General features: G+C 36.1%; 1 protein-coding gene across 1 annotated transcript in view; it reads right to left on the bottom strand.

Moving 5' to 3' along the window:
• Positions 1-24,897, bottom strand: part of LOC117327139 (vacuolar protein sorting-associated protein 13C-like) — a gene marked incomplete in the record, with an annotated part of 63,040 nt that overhangs the window by 32,956 nt on the left and 5,187 nt on the right. Inside the window, 15 exon segments of the mRNA XM_033883990.1 lie at positions 2,298-2,464; positions 2,741-2,846; positions 3,363-3,501; positions 3,713-3,846; positions 4,080-4,205; positions 8,472-8,624; positions 8,987-9,097; positions 9,956-10,042; positions 10,604-10,828; positions 11,330-11,419; positions 11,961-12,095; positions 12,571-12,685; positions 14,498-14,691; positions 17,829-17,909; positions 20,308-20,385. Coding sequence (XP_033739881.1) covers positions 2,298-2,464; positions 2,741-2,846; positions 3,363-3,501; positions 3,713-3,846; positions 4,080-4,205; positions 8,472-8,624; positions 8,987-9,097; positions 9,956-10,042; positions 10,604-10,828; positions 11,330-11,419; positions 11,961-12,095; positions 12,571-12,685; positions 14,498-14,691; positions 17,829-17,909; positions 20,308-20,385 — 1,941 coding nt within the window.

Raw genomic sequence — 24,897 nt, forward strand, 5'->3', positions numbered from 1 at the left:
ACATGGACTCACTAGCAACCAAACACTCGGCAAGTCTCATAATACACAGTACTACAAAACTATTTTATTCTTTACAACTTAATAAACAAAAACTGAAGCAGATGCGTTACTTCTTTGGAAGGACTACATTTATAATAGGAAGCAAAATTTTCATCTTTTCTCCAATTCTGTAATTCTGTCTTTAATTACTGAATATAAAGTAAAATTAACATAACATTCTATTTTATTTATTATTATTAAAAAATATACATATATATATAAAACAACTCAAACTCCTTCAAATATTTAAAGAGATTTGAGATTTTCCATATCAATGAAACAATAGCCAACTGCAGCCATCTAATAAATGAACAGGATTTGATCTCATTCAAAATTAAAATGAGATTCAATATGTATGCTCATGAGAAGCCAGGTCTGGTTTGTTAGAAAGTCAATGACCTGAAAATGCATTTCCTGTGACAACTCACAAAATGTAGACTACAGACAAAATTGATAATTGATTTATTTTTCATGATTAAAAAAACATTTTAATGTAATTAAATTTGACAAAGTACAAAAATCTTTTGTCTGTTTTAACTCAAGTAATGCCGACAATACTGACAAAATTTAATCCAAATTTTGTTTAAAATGTAGTCTTTGTTGGTGAGTCTACAGGGAGAACATTTTATGTCTGGCCTATGTGTCGCCCCTGGGGTGGGGACAGGGAGTGGTGAAGGTTTTACCTTTGGCGCTGGACCACCAACATGCTTTGGTGAACACAGATCATTTACATGTGCCTGTTTGAACAGCAACATATTCCAAAAACATCAATAGATAAAGAAAATTCTCTTAATTACATAATGTAAATACCGTATTTATTCAAAATCCTATACCTTTACTCTTGTTATCCCCCCTTCCAAATTTAAATTGGTATGCTTTACAGAAAAGCTTAAAGAAAAAAAGCATTGATATAGACCTGAAAAGATTTTAATGTGTATAAACTTGCTTTTTGCTATTTTTCAAATTTGAATATCTTCCCCAAAATTGCACCTTCCTAAGAAAACCGTTGTTCTCCAGGAAGAGCTGGTTATTTTGAATAAATATGGTAAATACAATGTTAAAGCAACAAAAAATATAATAAACATTTTAAAGTGAAAATCCTTTAAAAAAATTGCCGCACTGTGCTTTAAACATAACAATTGATGAGGATGTTGGTAAGGGGTAAACAGGAACAGATCAGGTGAATGATTCACAGAACTGTCATTACCCAGAGGGCCAAGGACGGTTAAAAGACGGTTGTAAAAGATGCTTGGGGATAAAATTGCAAAAACAGTATAAAACACATTTTAGTGTTGGGTATATCGGTTGAGACTTCAACATCGATGATCAGATATAATCGGTTAGTGTCAATTTTCGATAATAAATTTTTGAGCCAACTGTCACATAATTCTTAAAAAGTATTTTGTTCTTTCCTCATTTTTACCCTGGAATTAAATAGGCATATTTCTTTTGTAACAGAGTTTGCTTCCATCTTTTTTCTTTATCCTTGGTATTTTCTTAAGTTTTAAATCATTATATTTCATTGTAACATTTCAACATAACAATCTTTATGGTTGAAAAGTTATTTATATTTTTCCAACTACTTATGTTTAAATTCAGTGGCATGATTTGTAAGAAGTTATAATTAAGTGTAAAATGACATAGAGCTACTACTGCACTCTCGTAGTGAAATAAATGTGAGACTTAAACATTTGGTGCTGAAAACAACCATCGATGTTGAAATCTTATAATTGATTGCTGGGAATCGGTTGCCTTTATGAATAGATATTGATAATAATCCATCATCAGGACAACACTAACACATTTAAAGTGAAATTCCATCCAAATCTAAGGGATAAAGCTTACCTGTAAAGAGAGAATTCTCTAAAATGGGTAAGGATAATAAAAAAAAAACACTTAGGGATAAAATGATAACAAATGGAGACAATAACCATACATGACAGATTAATCTCCAAATAAAGGGAGATAACCAAATATACAATGGATAATAAATTAAAGGGAGATAATCTCCAAATAAAGGGAGATAACCAATACTCAATGGATAATAAACTAAAGGGAGATAATCTCCAAATAAAGGGAGATAGCCAATACTCAATGGAAAATAAACTAAAGGGAGATAACCAATACTCAATGGAAAATAAATGACAGGGGGATAATCTTCAAAATAACGGAAGTTTAACAGAACTTATTGAAAATACTCAATACATGTAGGGGAGAAAATCTCTAAATAATGGGAGATAAAAAAAAAAAAATCTTACCATACGTGCTGCATCTGCGACCCGTGAGTCTCTTGTGAACAGAACCACTCTTTGCTGTCCATCCAAGAAGGAAATCCAGAAAATCTTCATCTTGTAGGAGTTTGTTTTCAGCATAGTTGAATTGTCAATATCACTATCGTACATATAGTCTACAGCATCACTGTCATCTGCAGAGGAAAACTCAAGTAAGTATTGAATCATCTCATCTGTCACAGTATATCACTATAAAACATGATAAAAAATTCTCTTTTTTAAATGTATTTGGAGTTTGTTTGGCATAATGTAAGTACTGTGACTAGAATCTTCCATACCCTGGGCTAGCCCAGAGACAGCAAAACTGTGACCAAATAATAGGTCTACCCTCCGGTCTGACCCAGAGACAAACTGCTCGGGCTAACCTTGAAAGAGACCCAGTCTCTGGGCTAACCCAGAAAGAGACCCACCCTCTGGGCTGCTGTCATGATGATGCCGTCCTTGCTGAGGGCTGTATTTGTATGTCCCCGACTCCTGAACCAGTTGAATCTTCAGCTGCTTGAAGTAGAAACCATCCTGGAACACACAAACATACGGGATATAGGAACACACAAACATACAGGATATAGGAACACACAAACATACGGGATATAGGAACACACAAACAAACAGGATATAGGAACACACAAACATACGGGATATAGGAACACACAAACATACGGGATATAGGAACACACAAACATACGGGATATAGGAACACACAAACATACGGGATATAGGAACACACAAACATACGGGATATAGGAACACACAAACATACGGGATATAGGAACACACAAACATACAGGATATAGGAACACACAAACATACGGGATATACACTGTAGGAACACACAAACATACGGGATATACACTGTAGGAACACACAAACATACGGGATATACACTGTAGGAACACACAAACATACGGGATATACACTGTAGGAACACACAAACATACGGGAGATATGTCTTCTCTACTATTGTTACATACAGTCAATTGAACACTTTAAATGCAAAGAATATCCTGCATTGTCACTTTTTGTGTGAAATACCTTGGAAATGTCGACTTCAGAGTCTTGTTTGTTGGAACAACCGTAGACATTCCACATAAGTTTTCTGGGCCCTGTGGGGTCGTCCCAGGTATAAAGTATGGACCGGTCAGCTGGCAGTACGGTCATCTGGTGCTGGTTTCTAAAATACATAGTTTACATAGATCATAAATTTTTTTCTAACCCAAGTAGTCAGTTAAAGATCAAAACGTTTGTCATGTCACTGAAATACAAGATAATAGTATATTTCCACTCATGGATAGGACTAGAAGACTCGATCAGTACACAGGTTGGTTCATTCACCAATTCAAACAATTCAAGACTCACATTTGATTGATAGTTATGAGACTCACATTTGATGGATAGTAATGAAAACATCATCACAAAGATTTTCCACTCTCACTGGAGCGTCTCCGGGGTCATAATCAGAAAATGTGATCGTTCTTGGAGTCTCGATGCCGCCAGAAACCTCTACACACAGGGCAGACTGTAACAAGGTCACACACAGATCAAACATTCAGTACATCATGAAATTAAAAAAATAAATCCCTGTAATCTGTAAGTATTTCTGTTACTTGTCTGTATCAATATTTCAATTTGTCTAACATTCATGCTATAGATCACAGGAATTCTAACACAAATATTACATTACATATGTCCTAGATCCTAATGGTAACCAGTCAGGTCAGTACTAACAGGTGTCAGAATGGTTATATTTACCCCATGCTCCATACGCAGTACAGTATTGTTGAGAACGTTGAATGGAATGTGTTCAGAGACGACTGCGCTGTCCTCATATTTTATGAACATCTTCTCACTTGTTGTCCTTGGCCACAGAGGGCAGCACTGGAGACACAATCATATAATCGTTAATGAAACACAATCACGGTGAAACACAATCATTGAGAAACACAATCATGGTCAACCACAATCTTAATGAGTTTATTTTTGTTTAACGTCCTATTAACAGCCAGGGTCATTTAAGGACGTGCCAGGTTTTGGAGGTGGAGGAAAGCCGGAGTACCCGGAGAAAAACCACCGGCCTACAGTCAGTACCTGGCAACTGCACCACGTAGGTTTCGAACTCGCAACCCAGAGGTGGAGGGCTAGTGATAAAGTGTCGGGACACCTTAACCACTTGGCCACCACGGCCCCGAAATGAAACACAATCATGGTCAACCACAATCTTAATGAAACACAATCTTAATGAAACACAATCACGATGAAACACAATCATGGTCAACCACAATCATTGGGAAACACAATCATGGTCACACCCACAATCTTAATGAAACACAATCACGGTGAAACACAATCATTGAGAAACACAATCATGGTCAACCACAATCTTAATGAAACACAATCATGGTCAACCACAATCTTAATGAAACACAATCATGGTCAACCACAATCTTAATAAAACACAATCATGGTCAACCACAATCATTGAGAAACACAATCATGGTCAACCACAATCTTAATGAAACACAATCATGGTCAACCACAATCTGAATAAAACACAATCATGGTCAACCACAATCTGAATAAAACACAATCATGGTCAACCACAATCATTGAGAAACACAATCATGGTCAACCACAATCATTGAGAAACACAATCATGGTCAACCACAATCTTAATGAAACACAATCATGGTCAACCACAATCTTAATAAAACACAATCATGGTCAACCACAATCTGAATAAAACACAATCATGGTCAACCACAATCATTGAGAAACACAATCATGGTCAACCACAATCTTAATGAAACACAATCATGGTCAACCACAATCTTAATAAAACACAATCATGGTCAACCACAATCATTGAGAAACACAATCATGGTCAACCACAATCTTAATGAAACACAATCATGGTCAACCACAATCTGAATAAAACACAATCATGGTCAACCACAATCTTAATAAAACACAATCATGGTCAACCACAATCATTGAGAAACACAATCATGGTCAACCACAATCATTGAGAAACACAATCATGGTCAACCACAATCTTAATGAAACACAATCATGGTCAACCACAATCTTAATAAAACACAATCATGGTCAACCACAATCTGAATAAAACACAATCATGGTCAACCACAATCATTGAGAAACACAATCATGGTCAACCACAATCATTGAGAAACACAATCATGGTCAACCACAATCTTAATGAAACACAATCATGGTCAACCACAATCTTAATAAAACACAATCATGGTCAACCACAATCATTGAGAAACACAATCATGGTCAACCACAATCATTGAGAAACACAATCATGGTCAACCACAATCTTAATGAAACACAATCATGGTCAACCACAATCTTAATAAAACACAATCATGGTCAACCACAATCTTAATAAAACACAATCATGGTCAACCACAATCATTGAGAAACACAATCATGGTCAACCACAATCATTGAGAAACACAATCATGGTCAACCACAATCTTAATGAAACACAATCATGGTCAACCACAATCTTAATAAAACACAATCATGGTCAACCACAATCTTAATAAAACACAATCATGGTCAACCACAATCATTGAGAAACACAATCATGGTCAACCACAATCATTGAGAAACACAATCATGGTCAACCACAATCTTAATGAAACACAATCATAGTCAAACACAATCACATAATTATACAAGAGATCCCAGAGGGATCTTGGCGCCCACCATTGAATGATCTTCATAGGTTCCATGTCAGATTGATCTTTTCTCTACTTTTCCCTTCTTCTAAGTCTTACTAATTTGTGTAAATTCAGAAACAGCCCTCTATAGCTAGTACTTTTCAAACAAGGGGAAGCTATATATAAAATTTAAGATTTAGCGATAATGGCTGTCTGTCGACCATGTTGTTTTTGGATTGGTCCCAATATGCAAAACTAGGCACTGAGGGGAACCTACATATGAAATTTGAGAAAGATCCCTTGAGTGCTTTCTGAGAAATAGCGATAACAAACTTCAATTGTCAATATCCAAGTTGGCTACCTGTCAGCCATGTTGTTTTCTGATTGGTCTCAAAATGCAATATGCATAACAAGGCACTGAGGGGAACGTATGTATGAAATTAGAGAAAGATCCCTTCATTACTTTCTGAGAAATAGCGATAACAAACTTCAATTGTCAAAATCCAAGATGGCTGCCTGTCGGCCAGGTTGTTTTCCGATTGGTCTCAAAATGCAATATGCATAACTAGGCAACAAGAGGAACCTACGTATGAAATTTGAGAAAGATCCCTTCAGTACTTTCTGAGAAATAGCGATAACAAACTTCAATTGTCAAAATCCAAGATGGCTGCCTGTCGGCCATGTTGTTTTCTGATTTGTCTCAAAATGCAATATGCATAACTAGGCACCAAGGGGAACCTACATATGAAATTTGAGAAAGATCCCTTCAGTACTTTCTGAGAAATAGTGATAACAAACTTCAATTGTCAAAATCCAAGATGGCTGCCTGTCGGCCAGGTTGTTTTCCGATTGGTCTCAAAATGCAATATGCATAACTAGGCAACAAGAGGAACCTACGTATGAAATTTGAGAAAGATCCCTTCAGTACTTTCTGAGAAATAGCGATAACAAACTTCAATTGTCAAAATCCAAGATGGCTGCCTGTCGGCCATGTTGTTTTCTGATTTGTCTCAAAATGCAATATGCATAACTAGGCACCAAGCGGAACCTAAATATGAAATTTGAGAGAGATCCCTTCAGTACTTTCTGAGAAATAGCGATAACAAACTTCAATTGTCAAAATCCAAGATGGCTGCCTGTCGGCCATGTTGTTTTCTGATTTGTCTCAAAATGCAATATGCATATAGGCACCAAGGGGAACCTACATATGAAATTTGAGAAAGATCCCTTCAGTACTTTCTGAGAAATAGTGATAACAAACTTCAATTGTCAAAATCCAAGATGGCTGCCTGTCGGCCAGGTTGTTTTCCGATTGGTCTCAAAATGCAATATGCATAACTAGGCAACAAGAAGAACCTACGTATGAAATTTGAGAAAGATCCCTTCAGTACTTTCTGAGAAATAGCGATAACAAACTTCAATTGTCAAAATCCAAGATGGCTGCCTGTCGGCCATGTTGTTTTCCGATTTGTCTCAAAATGCAATATGCATAACTAGGCACCAAGCGGAACCTAAATATGAAATTTGAGAAAGATCCCTTCAGTACTTTCTGAGAAATAGCGATAACAAACTTCAATTGTCAAAATCCAAGATGGCTGCCTGTCGGCCATGTTGTTTTCTGATTTGTCTCAAAATGCAATATGCATAACTAGGCACCAAGGGGAACCTACATATGAAATTTGAGAAAGATCCCTTCAGTACTTTCTGAGAAATAGTGATAACAAACTTCAATTGTCAAAATCCAAGATGGCTGCCTGTCGGCCATGTTGTTTTCCGATTGGTCTCAAAATGCAATATGCATAACTAGGCACCAAGGGGAACCTACGTATGAAATTTGAGAAAGATCCCTTCAGTACTTTCTGAGGATTCGCGATAACAAGAATTGTTTACGGACGGACGGACGGACGGACCACAGACCACGGACGCAGGGCGATTTGAATAGCCCACCATCTGATGATGGTGGGCTAAAAAGAGAATCATTAGAATTCATTAGAGTTTTTCTCACTAATCTGAAAACAAATTCTTCAGCCTTTAAACCAAAACCTCTTTTTTCAATATTGATAATACTTTCACATATAAATCATCCCAAGCTTTTTTTTTATTTTTTTGCAAAGCACATACTCAAATTTTTTATTTTATTTTGTAAGCACACAGTTTGCTTAATAGGCTTAATCTTACCTGGCCCTTTTTAAGGTCCTCCCACATGTGTGAGTCCCTGTCTTACCTGGCCCTTTTTAAGGTCATCCCACATGTGGGAGCCTCCCCTGTCTTACCTGGCCCTTTTTAAGGTCCTCCCACATGTGTGAGCCCCTGTCTTACCTGGCCCTTTTTAATGTCCTCCCACATGTGGGAGCCCCTGTCTTACCAGACCCTTTTTAAGGTCCTCCCACATGTGGTAGCCCGTCTTACCTGACCCTTTTTAAGGTCCTCCCACATGTGGGAGCCCCTGTCTTACCTTGCCCTTTTTAAGGTCCTCCCACAGGTCCGTTTCTTCGTTTTCCTCCATATATCGTAGATTATGTGAAGAATTGTTGACGACAAGGAAGAAAGGTAGTATGGTTACAATCCGAGTCAGTTTCAAGCTTGACCACTGACATTGTAGCATCATCTGCAATGACAGACAAGATGTCTACAACTGGCCAAACAGTGACAGATGACAGATTCATAGGTACCCTTCATTATACAATGTCTATCATTCCATATTCCTAAATTAAGTTAAAAAAGAATGATATAAAATAAAAATTCCAATAATGAAAAAAATCACCATGGAGATGATATTGGTGTCTGTCAATAAAGGCAATATTTTTTATTCTTTTTCTTTTTTCTTCTGAAAACATGACAACGGGTCTGGGAGCTGATTCTATGAATGAAGAAACATTAAAAATTTAAAAAAGTCCTGAAAATTTGAATACTCTTGAACACAAAGTTATAGTCGGAATTTTAAAGAGACAGATTCCACTTTGTACACACCCTGTATCTTTTCTGGCGTTCCTTGTCATAGCAGATGACCACACCAGAGTTACCGATGGTATCCATGGAGAAGGACTGGGACCATTTTGAGTTGTACACTCGCACCTTCGCCTGGAGAAAGGAAGCCAAACAAGGTCAAATGTGTAGAATCAAGATGAAGCAATGTCAAATAAAGATACAAGGTCAAATTTATAGAAACAAGGTCAAATGTACAGGTACAAGGTCAAATGTATATAAACAATGTAAAAGGTAACGAAACAAAAGTAATATGTATAAAATGTGTATGAAAAGAAAACAGGTCATACAAGTTCAACTGCATAGAGACAAGGTCAAATGTATAAAGATATACCAGATCAAATGAATAGAAAACAGGTCATACAATGTCAACAGCATAGAGACAAAGTCAAATGCATAAGGATAACAGGTCAAATGAATAGAAACAATGTAAAATGTATAGAAACAAAAGTAATATGTATAAAATGTGTATGAAAAGAAACCAGGTCATAAAAGGTCAACTGCATAGAGCCAAGGACAAATGCATAGATAAGGTCTATATTAGATAAATTTATAGACATCTCAAGGTCAAATGCATAGAAGAATAAGCAATTTTTGTTGAGAAACAAAGTCAAGCAAGGTTATATATATATATATAGAAATATAATTAGCTCAAACAATGTCACATTCTCATAGAAACAAGGTTAAGCAAGGTCATATCAACAAGGTCATTCATATCATAGAGACTAAGATCAGGCAGTGAAAGTCAAATTCTTTGCATTTTTCCATTTTCAGCTTTGAATGTCATAATCATATTTTCAATACTTCTCTATATATGAGGAATATATCTGCAAAATGGAGTTAAAGAAATATTAACATAGTAGCAAATATTAGCTATGTTAAAAGATTTGATGTTTAAATAGTGAGATTCCTAAATAACACTGTTTAATTCAATTTTCCGGGAAAGCAACAAACCTTTTTTCGTTTTGTTTTCTTGAAACGGAAGAGCAAAGGAACAGCATTGGAAGGACAACAGTCATAAACTGCATCAGACCCAGAGCCCTGGAACAATCATTTTTAAATCATTGAGTATCTACTGTAGATAATAGTACTGACCAACTTATAATTACTCCACAGATCGTATTCTTCACAACTGATTAACATATTTATAAAGCCTAAAAATAAGTATGTCAAAGTAAGAAGTTAAAAACATGTCAACAGTGTAAACTTTTAACAGCAAACAAGCTGCAAAATAGAATTATTAAGATGAAAAAAGTAAAGAATTGAAAACCAATTATAACATATTTCCTCAAATAGTTGCAAATTGAATAAAAGGCTACATATTCCAAGGGACATAACTCGGATGAAAATTATTTATCTTTTAATTAAATGAAAAATAATGCACCAAGTTCACATTTTTAAGTACCTTAGCGACGTTTACATGCCATAAGTTTTTTAAAAAATATCTAAATATATCACAAAATGGACTTTTGGACAAATGTTAATGATCATATATACACACTGCTTAAATTTACCAATTTTTCCATATATGTAAAAGTGTAAATAAGGAAAACAGATTACAGTACCTAAAGGCCTTTTAATAACCTTTGAACTTTGACCTACCCGTATCTGAATAGGGAGCTCAGTCTTGTTAAGGACCCAATAAGGACTGTAGAAATAGAGGTCAAGTGATAATTTTTCTTTGGCATTGACGATGATAGTCAATTGTTTGTTACTGTTTTCATCCATAGCACAATCGTAAGGTGCCATGGAGACCGCTTTGAATTCCTCCAATCCCTGCGAGATCTCAAATATCCCTGTCCAATCACAGCCAATGTAGTCTTGTAACTGCAATACAAATAAATAAATAAATAAAGTTTTTTTTAATGTGAATTAGAAAAGGCACATGAATGGATAATCATTCATTTCTTCAGCATTAAGGCTGCATGTCCACATGTAGTTATCTTACTTGAAGTTCTAAGATTTAAATTAACCCAAAATGATTTGTACATTGTCAGTACCTATCCCATTGATCCTGTCTCATATTCATGAATAATTCATGAACCAAATCCAGTAGTTTGATTGGTTACGTTGAAATAAGTTCGGAAAATATGACCAATCAGAAACATTGTTTCATATGTTCTTTGGTTTGTTGGCCAGCTGACAGATAACAAACCATATTGACACATGGCCATTGCAAAGCCATCTTGGTATACTGTTTCTATTTTCCAGACAAAGAATAATTACAGTAGTGAAAAGCATTTTGATTGGCACAGCAACAAAAATATAAATCTTCATGTCAAACCAAAGATTTTGAAGCCAGTGCTCCCAATAATTGTTGACCGATACCTGTATGTGTAGTTTTTGAGGAGTAGCCTGTTCCACTGTGTATAGGGGTGTGCTCTCCCCATGGGTCAGACTGCTAAAATTTCCTGTACCCTGGAAAACAATCAGAAAATCAGTAAGATTTGGACACTTACGGCCATATACTGTACGGGAGGGAGTTGCTAATAATTCAAGTGATCTCTAAGGCATGCAGGTTTGACTGTATCTAATTATAACTACCAATTTAAAATTCAATCAACAAATGAAAATAAAACAAATTATCATATAATTAAGAATTTATTCCTAAATCAATATAATTTACATGTTACACATAATGATTATTATCCCAAAACTTTCTGTCTGATCTAGCCTCAAGTTTTTCTATAAGACCACTATAGGCCTAACGTGTTGTCGGATTCTGTTTGTATAATATATGTTTTTTAAATGAAATATTTTGAAACCAAATTACCTAAAATCATTAAAAAGTATGAAAATGGGATATCATGACCTACGACAATAATTTTTTTTCTGAATATTACTATTTTTTTTAGAAAGGATATGTAAAGCCCATTATAATCCTATAAATGTCAACTTAATTTTTAAAACAAAAGTGTTGTGTGGATGTAATTAATAGATAAAACACACTGCTAATTACCTCTAACGAGAATTGGATGTCGTAAGGAAGATAGTTGTGGATCATGACAGGAGCCTTTACATGAAGCACGTAGTACGGCACACCTTTAGGGATCTCTTGACTCGGCTGCAGTTTCGTTTGCTCCTTACACAATACCTGTTGTAATTTATAAATTAAAAAATTCAACGAAAAGTCCTACAAATTCTTCTGTAATAAGCCCGCTCACTACTGTGTCAAAAAGATCAGATGTTGGTCACCTGGCTTTTATAAAGAATAAATACGAAGAATAACTTGAGGGAATTCCCTCGAGTCTGTTACCAGCGAATAGATAGTTTTAAAAAAAATATTAAAACTCCTAACTTCCAGGGTAGAACTTTTCCTAAAGTCTTTCAGAGAAAAACATGAGACAAACAATAAAGGAAGGCAAAAAATTAAAATATTCGGTTATTCATAAGTAGGTCAAGGTCATTTATTTGAACAATATTGATGTTCCTTAAGTCTAGCATGATACTGGTCATGTATCATGACCTTATGACCATGCATTTCTCTCTTGGTTATAATCTAAAAGAAGATTTTTTAAAGAAATAAAACTGAAATAAAACTTTCAGCAGATGACATAGAAATAACTGACCTTGAGGTTGAATGACCTATCTTCTCCGGAACCCTGACAGGTAAAACACTTGGCCTTTTCCTTCGTCATCAGCAGGTCCTTCCAGTAGATACCCTTGTTGTGTATCTGGTATCGACTGTCAGACATAATAACAGTGGGATGTATTATATACATGATTGCATTTTGTGGACTGTAGCTGCTCAAATAGTGTTACATCATAACACATTATCAATTCTAAGACTTGACCTTCCTCAAAGGCTCAATGATATCTAGGTTTTCAATATCTTGGTTGATGTAGCTATGGAGTGGTTTACAGTCCAGGATAAGTCCTCTAAATTCTTTAAATTTTTTTCATAAATGTTCATTTCAACATTCTCATCAGTGTACATACTCCTTCATGCTTTCAACGTCTCCATATTTGAGAGGGACATTTCTGATTTGTTTAACCCAATTTAAGACACATTGATAAAGTAAAATATCATAGTAAAATTGTTCGTTGTTCAATGTAAAAAGAAATCTATTATTCTACCAGAATTTATTCACTTTAACAAAACATATTAGTATGTGAAAAGAAGGGTTATCATATTAAATGCTCTTTTTCAAGAATTGAAAATTCTCGCAGTACTTCTCAAGAAATAGTGCTTACAAGTCATTGTTAATGTTGATGTTGTGTAATTCTTCAGTATTTATATTTGTTATTCAGTTTGAAACCATTATGAAACATATGTTTTACAGGTTAGTAAGTATGAACGTGAAGGAATTATAGAAATAGTTTCTAAGTACGAATGTGAAGGAAGTATAGAAATAGTTTCTAGGTACGAACGTGAAGGAAGTATAGAAATAGTTTCTAAGTACGAATATAAAGGAAGTATAGAAATAGTTTCTAAGTACGAACGTGAAGGAAGTATAGAAATAGTTTCTAAGTACGAACGTGAAGGAATTATAGAAATAGTTTCTAAGTACGAATGTGAAGGAAGTATAGAAATAGTTTCTAGGTACGAACGTGAAGGAAGCATAGAAATAGTTTCTAAGTACGAATATAAAGGAAGTATAGAAATAGTTTCTAAGTACGAACGTGAAGGAAGTATAGAAATAGTTTCTAAGTACGAACGTGAAGGAAGTATAGAAATAGTTTCTAAGTACGAACGTGAAGGAAGTATAGAAATAGTTTCTAAGTACGAACGTGAAGGAAGTATAGAAATAGTTTCTAAGTACGAACGTGAAGGAATTATAGAAATAGTTTCTAAGTACGAATATAAAGGAAGTATAGAAATAGTTTCTAAGTACGAACGTGAAGGAATTATAGAAATAGTTTCTAAGTACGAATATAAAGGAAGTATAGAAATAGTTTCTAAGTACGAACGTGAAGGAATTATAGAAATAGTTTCTAAGTACGAACGTGAAGGAATTATAGAAATAGTTTCTAAGTACGAACGTGAAGGAAGTATAGAAATAGTTTCTAAGTACGAACGTGAAGGAAGTATAGAAATAGTTTCTAAGTACGAACGTGAAGGAAGTATAGAAATAGTTTCTAAGTACGAACGTGAAGGAAGTATAGAAATAGTTTCTAAGTACGAACGTGAAGGAATTATAGAAATAGTTTCTAAGTACGAACGTGAAGGAAGTATAGAAATAGTTTCTAAGTACGAACGTGAAGGAAGTATAGAAATAGTTCTTGAGTACGAACGTGAAGGAAGTATAGAAATAGTTCTTGAGTACGAATGTGAAGGAGGTATAGAAATAGTTTCTAAGTACGAACGTGAAGGAAGTATAGAAATAGTTTCTATGTTAAAAATAGAAATTCAACACAGGTGGTCTGTGTTTCTCTACAGCAATAACTGCAAGACCACATATTTTAATATGATTTTATATATTATTCATATGATAATATAAAACAGCTATAAGTATGTGATAAGAGATTTTGAACAATGGAGTCATTTTTTAATACCTCAGCTGTGTTGGACACACAAACAGGTCGCAGTGGTAGGCCAGGAACAGAGGTACATTATAGTCCTGGTCTGGCGCCAGAGTGGCCAGTTTAGTGTACTCCTTACTGCCAAGGACATCCCTTTCCGGTAGATACTTCTCAAGGTCAGCAGTCTTACACAGGATGTCCAGATCAAGGGTCAGACTGTTCTTGACCTAACAGATAGAATTCATCGGTCAGCAAGTCTCAATATACATGAATGTAAAGTAGAATATGTATCATTTCTAGGTTACAGCTGAACTTCAAAGCCATTTTTTCTTGTCTTTCAGTAAGCTTTGCTTTAGATATATATAAATATACAGTGGTTCCCCTCTCATGAGACCACCTATGGGACAGGCATCAGGTGGTCTTATAACGGGGGTGGTCTTTGTTGAGAGTTTTGTCATCTGAGTGATGTCAGTGAGGTCAATGATCACACAAGCTAGTACATATTACATTATATACATAGACAATTCATTGTGTTAAGTTAAAATGTGTTTTTCAATGTTCTCTTGCTGGCTGCTGAGGATGTTCAGCCATCTTTGTAATAAATTGCTTTCATTACCGACAACGATGCGCACGCATACAGGTAACAGGGGAGGTCACTCTAATGGAATTTCATCACGTTGTCGTATACTGTAGGCCTACGTTGTACGTACAATTTAACAAGAGGCCCAGGGGCCTTAACGGTCATCTGACTCTAAATTAAAAACCTTCTATTATTGTAAAATGTATTCTCTGTAGCAAGTATATAGTGGCACTGTTGGCCATGGTGGCCATCTTGGATTTCTGACCGATCCAATAAATAACAACACTTGACCAAAACCATCTCAGGATCATTTCTGGTAAGTTACAGCTGAATCCCACTGATGGAATTTGAGAAGAAGTTTGAAATAGGTGTTGTTCAGGAAAAACCATGATTGCACAATCATGTTACAAAATGGCCGCCGTGGCTACCATGTCGAAGCTTTTACGAAGCCAAAAAATAACCACACTTTGTTGCCTCTCCTTCCTTAACATCCTCACCAATTTCCAGCTCAATCGCACCAGTGGAACTGGAGAAGAAGTTTAAAACGTGTTTTTCAAGATGGTTGCCATGGCGGCCATCTTGGATTTCTGACCGACTTGAAAAATAACAACACTTGGTCAGGACCATCACAAAATCATTTCTGGTAAGTAAGAGCTCAATCCCACTGGTGGAATTTGAGAAGAAGTTTGATATAGGTGTTGTTTAGAAGAACCATGATTGCGCAATCATTTTACAAAATGGCTGCCGTGGCTGCAATGTCAAAGTTTTTACGAGGCCGAAAAAATAACAACACTTTATTGGCTCTCCTTCCTTAACATCCTCACCAATTTTCAGCTCAATCGCACCAGTGGAACTGGAGAAGAAGTTTAAAATGTGTTTTTCAAGATGGTTGCCATGGCGGCCATCTTGGATTTCTGACCGACTTGAAAAATAACAACACTTGGTCAAGACCATCTCAGGATCATTTCTGCTTAGTAAGAGCTGAATCCCACTGGTGGAATTTGAGAAGAAGTTTGATATAGGTGTTGTTCAGAAGAACAATGATTGCGCAATCATGTTACAAATGGCTGCCGTGGCTGCCATGTCAAAGTTTTTACGAGGCTGAAAAATAACAACACTTTGTTGCCTCTCCTTCCTTAACATCCTCACCAATTTCCAGCTCAATCGCACCAGTGGAACTGGAGAAGAAGTTTAAAACGTGTTTTTCAAGATGGTTGCCATGGCGGCCATCTTGGATTTCTGACCGACTTGAAAAATAACAACACTTGGTCAGGACCATCTCAGGATCATTTCTGGTTAGTTAAAGCTGAATCCCACTGATGGAATTTGAGAAGAAGTTTGAAATAGGTGTTGTTCAGAAGAACAATGATTGCGCAATCATGTTACAAAATGGCTGCCGTGGCTGCCATGTCAAAGTTTTTACGAAGCCGAAAAAATAACAACACTTTATTGGCTCTCCTTCCTTAACATCCTCACCAATTTCCAGCTCAATCACACCAGTGGAACTGGAGAAGAAGTTTAAAATGTGTTTTTCAAGATGGTTGCCATGGCGGCCATCTTGGATTTCTGACTGACCTGAAAAATAACAACACTTCCTCAGGACCATCCCAGGATCATTTCAGGCAAGTTTCAGCTCAATCTCACCAGTGGAACTTGAGAAGAAGTTTCAAATGTGTTTTCAAAATGGCGGCAATTGCGGCCATCTTGGATTTCGGACCGACCCGAAAATTAACAACACTTGGTCAGGACCATCCCAGCATCATTTCAGGCAAGTTTCAGCTCAATCCTACTGGTGGAACTTGAGAAGAAGTTTAAAATGTGAAAAGTTTACGCACGGCGCACGGCGCACGGCGCACGACGACGGACGAAGCATGATGACTATAGGTCATCCTGACCCTTCGGGTCAGATGACCTAATAATAGCTTTGTTTAATGGATACATCGTCTACAGATTGCACAATATATTAAATTTGTGAAAATCACAACAAACCATTTGTCTACAAAAGGTAGGAGTAATTATCTTGTTTCTAAAAACATCGGTGGACAAAACAGCTCACTAGCTGGCTATCGCAGTGTAAACAACCCGTCAATCCAATGTGTCAAATTTTACCTGGGTCCATGAATTTCAATGAGCTGGACGTTACACGCTTTTATTATTGATTATTCTATAATTGGAATGTCTTTATGAAACGTTGCAATAATCTTGGTCGTTCACGAGAGGGATACCAAAGTACATTTCACGTTTTTGGGACATGATTAAGCGGTCGTTGGTCGGGTTAGCGGGGTGGTCGTTTAGAAGGGGTAATTTATCGTTGGAAAACTTCACTGAGCGCGAAACTTGGTCGCATACAGAGAGTGGTCGTTTAGAAGGGGTAATTTATCGTTGGAAAACGTCGCTGAACGCGAAACTTGGTCCCATACAGAGAGTGGTCGTAAATAGGTTGACCACTGTATATATATCAGCCCAGCGAATGTGAATTACAGTTTAATAAAAAATTTATTTCATTCTCTCTTGCGAGTCATAAAGTTTATATGATGATCTCTTCATGTCTTAAACAAAGGTTGAATTCTGTGATCTATTTTAATGTCATACTGCAAAATTAATTTTAAGACAACATTACTCAAATGATGACAAATTCAGCCAACATTTCATAGAGAATGCCTGATGTCTTTCTTGTATTTTCAAACTCTTGAAAATTTTGTAACAAAAAGACCGGCAGCGTTCATGAGATGGGTATATGACAAAAACCTAAAACCTATATAAATAGTTTGACCTCTAACTGACCTTGAGTGGTGAAAGAATGTTGATGACCTTGCGACCATGGGAAACATCTATTTCCAACAAAAACCAGTACTTGATGGAATGCTGAAACAGAAAATATGGTTTATTTTGACTTCTTGTCCACACAACTATTCTTAAATGATGTATAAATTGATATATATATCTTTTCTTAAATGGTGCGTTCCCTAATCTATAATTGGTACCTTACCTGAGGGCTACAATTGAATGCAAGAAATCATGGTCCACATCCCAAAAACCTAATATCATATATATCTGTTATCTGCATTTCTTATAAAAGTTATTCATGTATTTTATTTATAAGTTTTGAGTTTCAATATTAAAAACAAGTGTTGTTTACTTCCATTTTCCACTTGATGATTATTGGAACATTTGTTCATATTTCAAAGTATCTAATGAACAACATCAAAGAATCAACATGTATTGTATAGTAGTTTTCAGCTAGGAAATCTTTAAGGGGACGTAACTCTTCAAGGAGTGATATACATATTGACTATTATTAAGTCTTCATACTGTATGTAAATTACATCTTAAAAACCGTTATCTAAACTTTTAGAAGTTCATGAATATTCATGAACTATGATGATTTCATGAATGAAAAACTTTCTTACATAATTCATGAATCTTCATGAACCTAATTTGAAAAATAATAATTCATGAAGTTTTAAGTTCATGAATTTCATGAAAATATTCATGAATAAATCAAGAATATTAATGATTTTTTTTCATGATTATGTTCATGAATTATTCATAATCATTTCACAGGGGGAAATTCAAACAAAGTATGTCAGATGTTCATAACAAAGAAATATTTTAAAAACAACAAAAAAAACAAGAAAAAAACACACACAGTGATTCTATGAAATTAATAACGATAAAAAAACAAAATAATATACAGATGATGTATAAGGCTATAAATCACAACTCATCAACTATTCAAACATGAAAAACAAAATAATGAAAAGGAATTCAACAAAAACTACTAGTCTAGACATACTTGTGAGCTGTTATAACTATATAGATATTCTAGTCCATTCTCTGGTAAATGTACCATTCATATTTCGGACGTGAACAGCAATGTTGGCACCTAATGGTTCACTAGGTGAACACTGACAAACAGTTAACTTGGATTTTACAAGTATCGCATAGCCTGCAGTTTTTATGTTCATTTAAATCAATTTTTCAGAAAACCCACTTCATCAGACAGCGCGCCTACAGATGGATTTTATTAATGTTTTAAATCATATAGCCTGCAGGTACATGTAATACAAAGGAAATTGCAGTAAGTTAACAGAAACAAGACAAAAAACCATTGTTTGGAATTGCCATCCCCTGCAAATTATAATGCCCGGCTAGAGAGATCTTCTCTTTAGCTTGATTGGTTGATCGTACAGAAGTTCCATGTGATGTTTAATTCCTAGCAGAGGCAGTGATTTAAATTTAATTAATCATGCCCTCTGTTCATATAGGATACAACAGGCTCAATATGTTGATTTTTCCATCTTTGATGCCTGTAGGTGGCCATCTTAAGATTTTCAAATTTTACGTGTGAGAGGTATTAATTCTATATGTACAATACAACACACCGAAAGGCATTCAATACACACCGCATAATACTAAGGCGATCTTTGGGTTTATGTGATTTTCTAATTACACATACTGGGTATGGGGTCACCAATTGCCTGACCACAGTTTCTCGCCAAATTAAAACCCTGTTGTATGTTTCCATCCAGTTTGAAGAGATTAATATTATAATAATAAAGATACATCAAATATTCCATAATTGTTGCAGGAAATAAATAAAGTTGACTAACTAACATCAATACATGCAGACAACATTTATAACAGGCAGTACATTCTATCATAACATTGTACCTTAATAATGTCTGACGAATCCTTTGGCTGATGGGTAAAAATACAAGATGATTCATATTAGTCATATCTAATAGCTTCACCTGTTTATAGCTTATATTTCAAAATTTTAAATCAATAACTGGGAAATTAACAAATTTCAGAAAAATGTATTTCAGAAAAATCTAATGATTTAATTAAGCTTATTGCAGACAATTTATGCAAAAATGCTAATTCCAAATGAAACCATATTTTACATTTTGCTGTTTCAATAATTCGGGACTAAATCGACAAGGCTGCCATGTTTTTCTTTGTGGCTCGATGATTATAGATCTTCAAAAAGTGGATCAATAAGAAACCTGTACACAAAGCCAATAAAAAAAATCTCAATTCTCGATAAAATAATGAGAATTTATGATTTCTTCCATTAATTATCATCCCTGTCCAGGATAAGAAATGAAAAAGAAATTATTTCAGAAAAAGTTTCACGAAAATATTTTTTTCTCTTTCAGTTAAGAAAATAAATGTCTGCTATTTCTGGGTAAGTTGTCGGGAGGAACTCATTTCTATTTCTAAAAGAACTTCCACGATTATGGATACACGAGGACTGTACCTTGTCTGGGGTGAGGGGGATAAGCTGTAGACAGGCTCTTCTGTGTAGGATAGTTGATGTCAGGTCAAAACCATCCACCTAGCAAAAAAAAACATCAGGTGTTTAAACTTTTAGCTTCAAAACAGCATTGTTAACACATAATTAGAGAATATAAATCAAACTAGAACGCTTAAATATTAGATTATTTTTTGTTTCCAAATCATAAATACTGGTTTTTGTATCCTGAAAACATATGACTCTAAAATTACTTATGGCAATTGTATTTGATAAGAATGGAATAATATAGGCACTCTTTTAAAAATATAGGACACTATTTATCATCAAAAATTTTTTTTTAAAGAAAAAAATCATTTTTATCACAAAATCTCATCAGGTGTATAGGGTCTTGATGGTGTGATTCTTTGGTGTAAATGCCCTGCAGGTAGAGTGTAAGAATTTTACATCCTGCCCACATGGCATTATTGTAAGAGGTGACTAAATTTGGGATATTATCTTTTCTCTTCTTTATTAACAACTTTCTTCTCCCTAATATCTTCCTTGACATTGCTTCACTTTTGGCCTTTAGTTGAGCATTCGCCCCTGTGAGGAAGGCTTTGGGTTCTGTCCCCTGGCCGAGATATAAAATGGTAGTTGCTACTCCTGCTTAGCAGTTAAAGAGTGGGACGGCTGGTTTGATCGTTGTCAGTATAATGTGACTGGATGGGGTGTCCTGCTAGGTGTATTCAGCAGTATGCTTCAGTGAGATAGCACTATAAATTAGGCATCAGGTCTGCACTATCACAAGGATGCATACACCTCACGTATGCATCTTGCACACACAAGGGAGGTCGTCCTTAAATGACCTTAACAGTTGGTAGGACATTAAACGATACTTATACTAAACCGATCTTTAGTGTGAATATGAACTAAATCTGTCCAGAAAATCATGAAATATCATGTTCACATTGTCAAGCTTTTCATTTCAAAAGTGCCCTTTGACCTAAGTAGACTATAATCACCACCAAAATCTAATCAGGTGTCGAAGTTGATGGTGTGATGTTATGATGTAAATACAATTTGGTTTGTTTTTGTTTAACGTCCTATTAACGACCAGGGTCATGAGTTAAGGACGTGCCAGGTTTTGAACTCGCAACCCAGTGGTGGAGGGCTATAGTGATAAAGTGTTGGGACACCTTAACCACTCGGCCACCGCGGCCCCTGTAAATACAAACTAAACCAGGTATTCATGAGATATCCTATACACAAGTGAGGGAACAAAAACACCTTGTTTCCAGTTAACACAATGACATCGCTGTGCCTAGGATATTGTAGTACGATGAATGTCTCACCTGGAGTCGGAGTCTGTCCTTGTCCATCTCGCCTCCAGACAAGTAGTCATCGTCGTCATCAAATACAAAAGCACCAGCTGAGGTCAGCACGTGTCCGGCAGATCCTAGAACACGTGTCAGCAGGCCGTCTGCCGAACTATAAAAGGTATGTTTACTCAGTGTTAGGTCCACTGGTCACTTGAAATTCATCAGAGTTGAAAAAAGCTTCAAACTATGTTTATTTGGGGTGTTTATATCATCACAACCACTAATCAAAGCTATTAACGAAGGGAAACAGATACTGGTAATCTCAAAACATTTTAGAAATAGTATGAGAATATACATAAAGGTCAGAGGAATCATGTATATAGGTCAGAGGAATCATGTATATAGGTCACAAAATCATGTATATAGGTCAGAGGAATCATGTATATAGGTCAGAGGAATCATGTATATAGGTCAGAGGAATCATGTATATAGGTCAGAGGAATCATGTATATAGGTCAGAGGAATCATGTATATAGGTCGTTATACAGTGGACCTGCGATAATCTGGACGCCGATAGTCCGGAAAACTCACAGTCCGGACAGAATAGCACGGGAACGGATTTCCGTACCGTTATTTGTACTCACCAGTCCGGAAATTCGGATTCCGATTCCGGAAGCCCATTTTGGGAACGGAACGTAATTTTTATTAGTAAATTTTCCGCAATAATCCGGACGATTTTTTCACCACGAGAGAGAACAAGAGATCCCAGAGGGATCTTGGCGCCCACCATTGAATGATCTTTATAGGTTCCATGTCAGATTGATCTTTTCTCTACTTTTCCCTTCTTCTAAGTCTTACTAATCTGTGTAAATTCAGAAACAGCCCTCTAGATCTAGTACTTTTCAAACAAGGGGAACCTATATATAAAATTTAAGATTTAGCGATAATGGCTGTCTGTCGGCCATGTTGTTTTCCGATTGGTCCCAAAATGCAATACCAGGGACCAAGGGGAACCTACATATGAAATTTGAGAAAGATCCCTTCAGTACCTTCTGTACAATAGCGATAACAAACTTCAATTTTCAAAATACAAGATGGCCGCCTGTCAGCCAGGTTGTTTTCTGACTGGTCTCAAAATCCAATATGTATAACTAGACACAGAGGGCAACCTACAAATGAAATTCAGAAAGATCCTTTCAGCAATTTCTGATAAATAGCGATAACAATCTTCAAATGTCAAAATCCAAGATGGCTGCCTGTCGGCCATGTTGTTTTTTGATTGGTCTCAAAATGCAATATGCATAACTACGCACTGAGGGAAACCTACATATGAAATTTGAGAAAGATCCCTTCAGTACTTTCTGAGAAATAGCGATAACAAACTTCAATTGTCAAAATCCAAGATGACTGCCTGTCGGCCATGTTGTTTTCCGAATAGTCTCAAAATGCAATATGCATAACTAGGCACAGAGGGGAACCTACATATGAAATTTCAGAAAGATCCCTTCAGTACTTTCTGAGAAATAGCGATAACAAACTTCAATTGTCAAAATCCAAGATGGCTGCCTGTCGGCCATATTGTTTTCAGATTAGTCTCAAAATGCAATATGCATAACTAGGCACCGAGGGAAACCTACATATGAAATTTCAGAAAGATCCCTTCATAAGTATCTGAGAAATAGCGATAACAAACTTCAATTGTCAAAATCCAAGATGGCTGCCTGTCGGCCATGTTGTTTTCCAATTGGTCTCAAAACGCAATATGCATAACTAGGCACCAAGAGGAACCTTTATATGAAATTTCAGAAAGATCCCTTCATAAGTTTCTGAGAAATAGCGATAACAAACTTCAATTGTCAAAATCCAAGATGGCTGCCTGTCGGCCATGTTGTTTTCCGATTGGTCTCAAAATGCAATATGCATAACTAGGCACCAAGGGGAATCTATATATGAAATTTGAGAAAGATCCCTTCAGTACTTTCTCAGAAATAGCGATAACAAACTTCAATTGTCAAAATCCAAGATGGCTGCCTGTCGGCCATGTTGTTTTCCGATTGGTCTCAAAATGCAATATGCATAACTAGGCACCAAGGGGAACTTACATATGAAATTTGAGAAAGATCCCTTCAGTACTTTCTCAGAAATAGCGATAACAAACTTCAATTATCAAAATCCAAGATGGCTGCCTGTCGGCCATGTTGTTTTCCGATTGGTCTCAAAATGCAATATGCATAACTAAGCACCAAGGGGAGTCTACATATGAAATTTGAGAAAGATCCCTTCAGTACTTTCTCAGAAATAGCGATAACAAACTTCAATTGTCAAAATCCAAGATGGCTGCCTGTCGGCCATGTTGTTTTCCGATTGGTCTCAAAATGCAATATGCATAACTAGGCACCAAGGGAAGCCTACATATGAAATTTGAGAAAGATCCCTTCAGTGCTTTCTCAGAAATAGCGATAACAAACTTCAATTGTCAAAATCCAAGATGGCTGCCTGTCGGCCATGTTGTTTTCCGATTGGTCTCAAAATGCAATATGCATAACTAGGCACCAAGGGGAACCCACATATGAAATTTGAGAAAGATCCCTTCAGTACTTTCTGAGGATTAGCGATAACAAGAATTGTTTACGGACGGACGGACGGACGGACGGACGGAGGGACGGACGGACGGACGGAGGGACGGACGGACGACGGACCACGGACGCAGGGCGATTTGAATAGCCCACCATCTGATGATGGTGGGCTAAAAATGTCGGGGCAAGTCACCCGTGCCGACAGCTGTACAGACTATCGCTTGACACTGTGCGTAGTCATAGCGACCGCTGCCAGGTCATAGCCCCGGGTGTTTACCTGTGTTACAATGTAGCTCTGTTTTATACAGTACGTGATACGATAATTAATCAATCTCAAATACATGTAGTAAATTTATGATCGGTAATTAACATCATCAACACTTGTATTGGGTAAACACGGATATCGGCTTGTAACACTGTTACGTGAAATGACGACTCATTGAAAGATGCATGTTATTAATTACAGACACATTTACGTATTAAGCAGTGATCACAAGAACTGGGTTTATTACACACAAATTCGTTAATAGTCGGCTGATACCTCTGATCTACATAATTAAATATAAGCGTCGCATTGTTAAGTGAATACAGGTTTAATAATTATCGGACAGCTTGGGTAGTTCTCGCTGGTGTTGCGTACTTTTAAATAGGTAGCTAGGGGTTTCTGGTACAGCAAAGTAAGTTACATTTCACCAAATAATAAGTTTACAGTAAAAATC

Source organism: Pecten maximus, chromosome 5 (genome assembly GCF_902652985.1).
Source record: "Pecten maximus chromosome 5, xPecMax1.1, whole genome shotgun sequence".
Taxonomy (NCBI): Eukaryota; Metazoa; Mollusca; class Bivalvia; order Pectinida; family Pectinidae; genus Pecten; species Pecten maximus.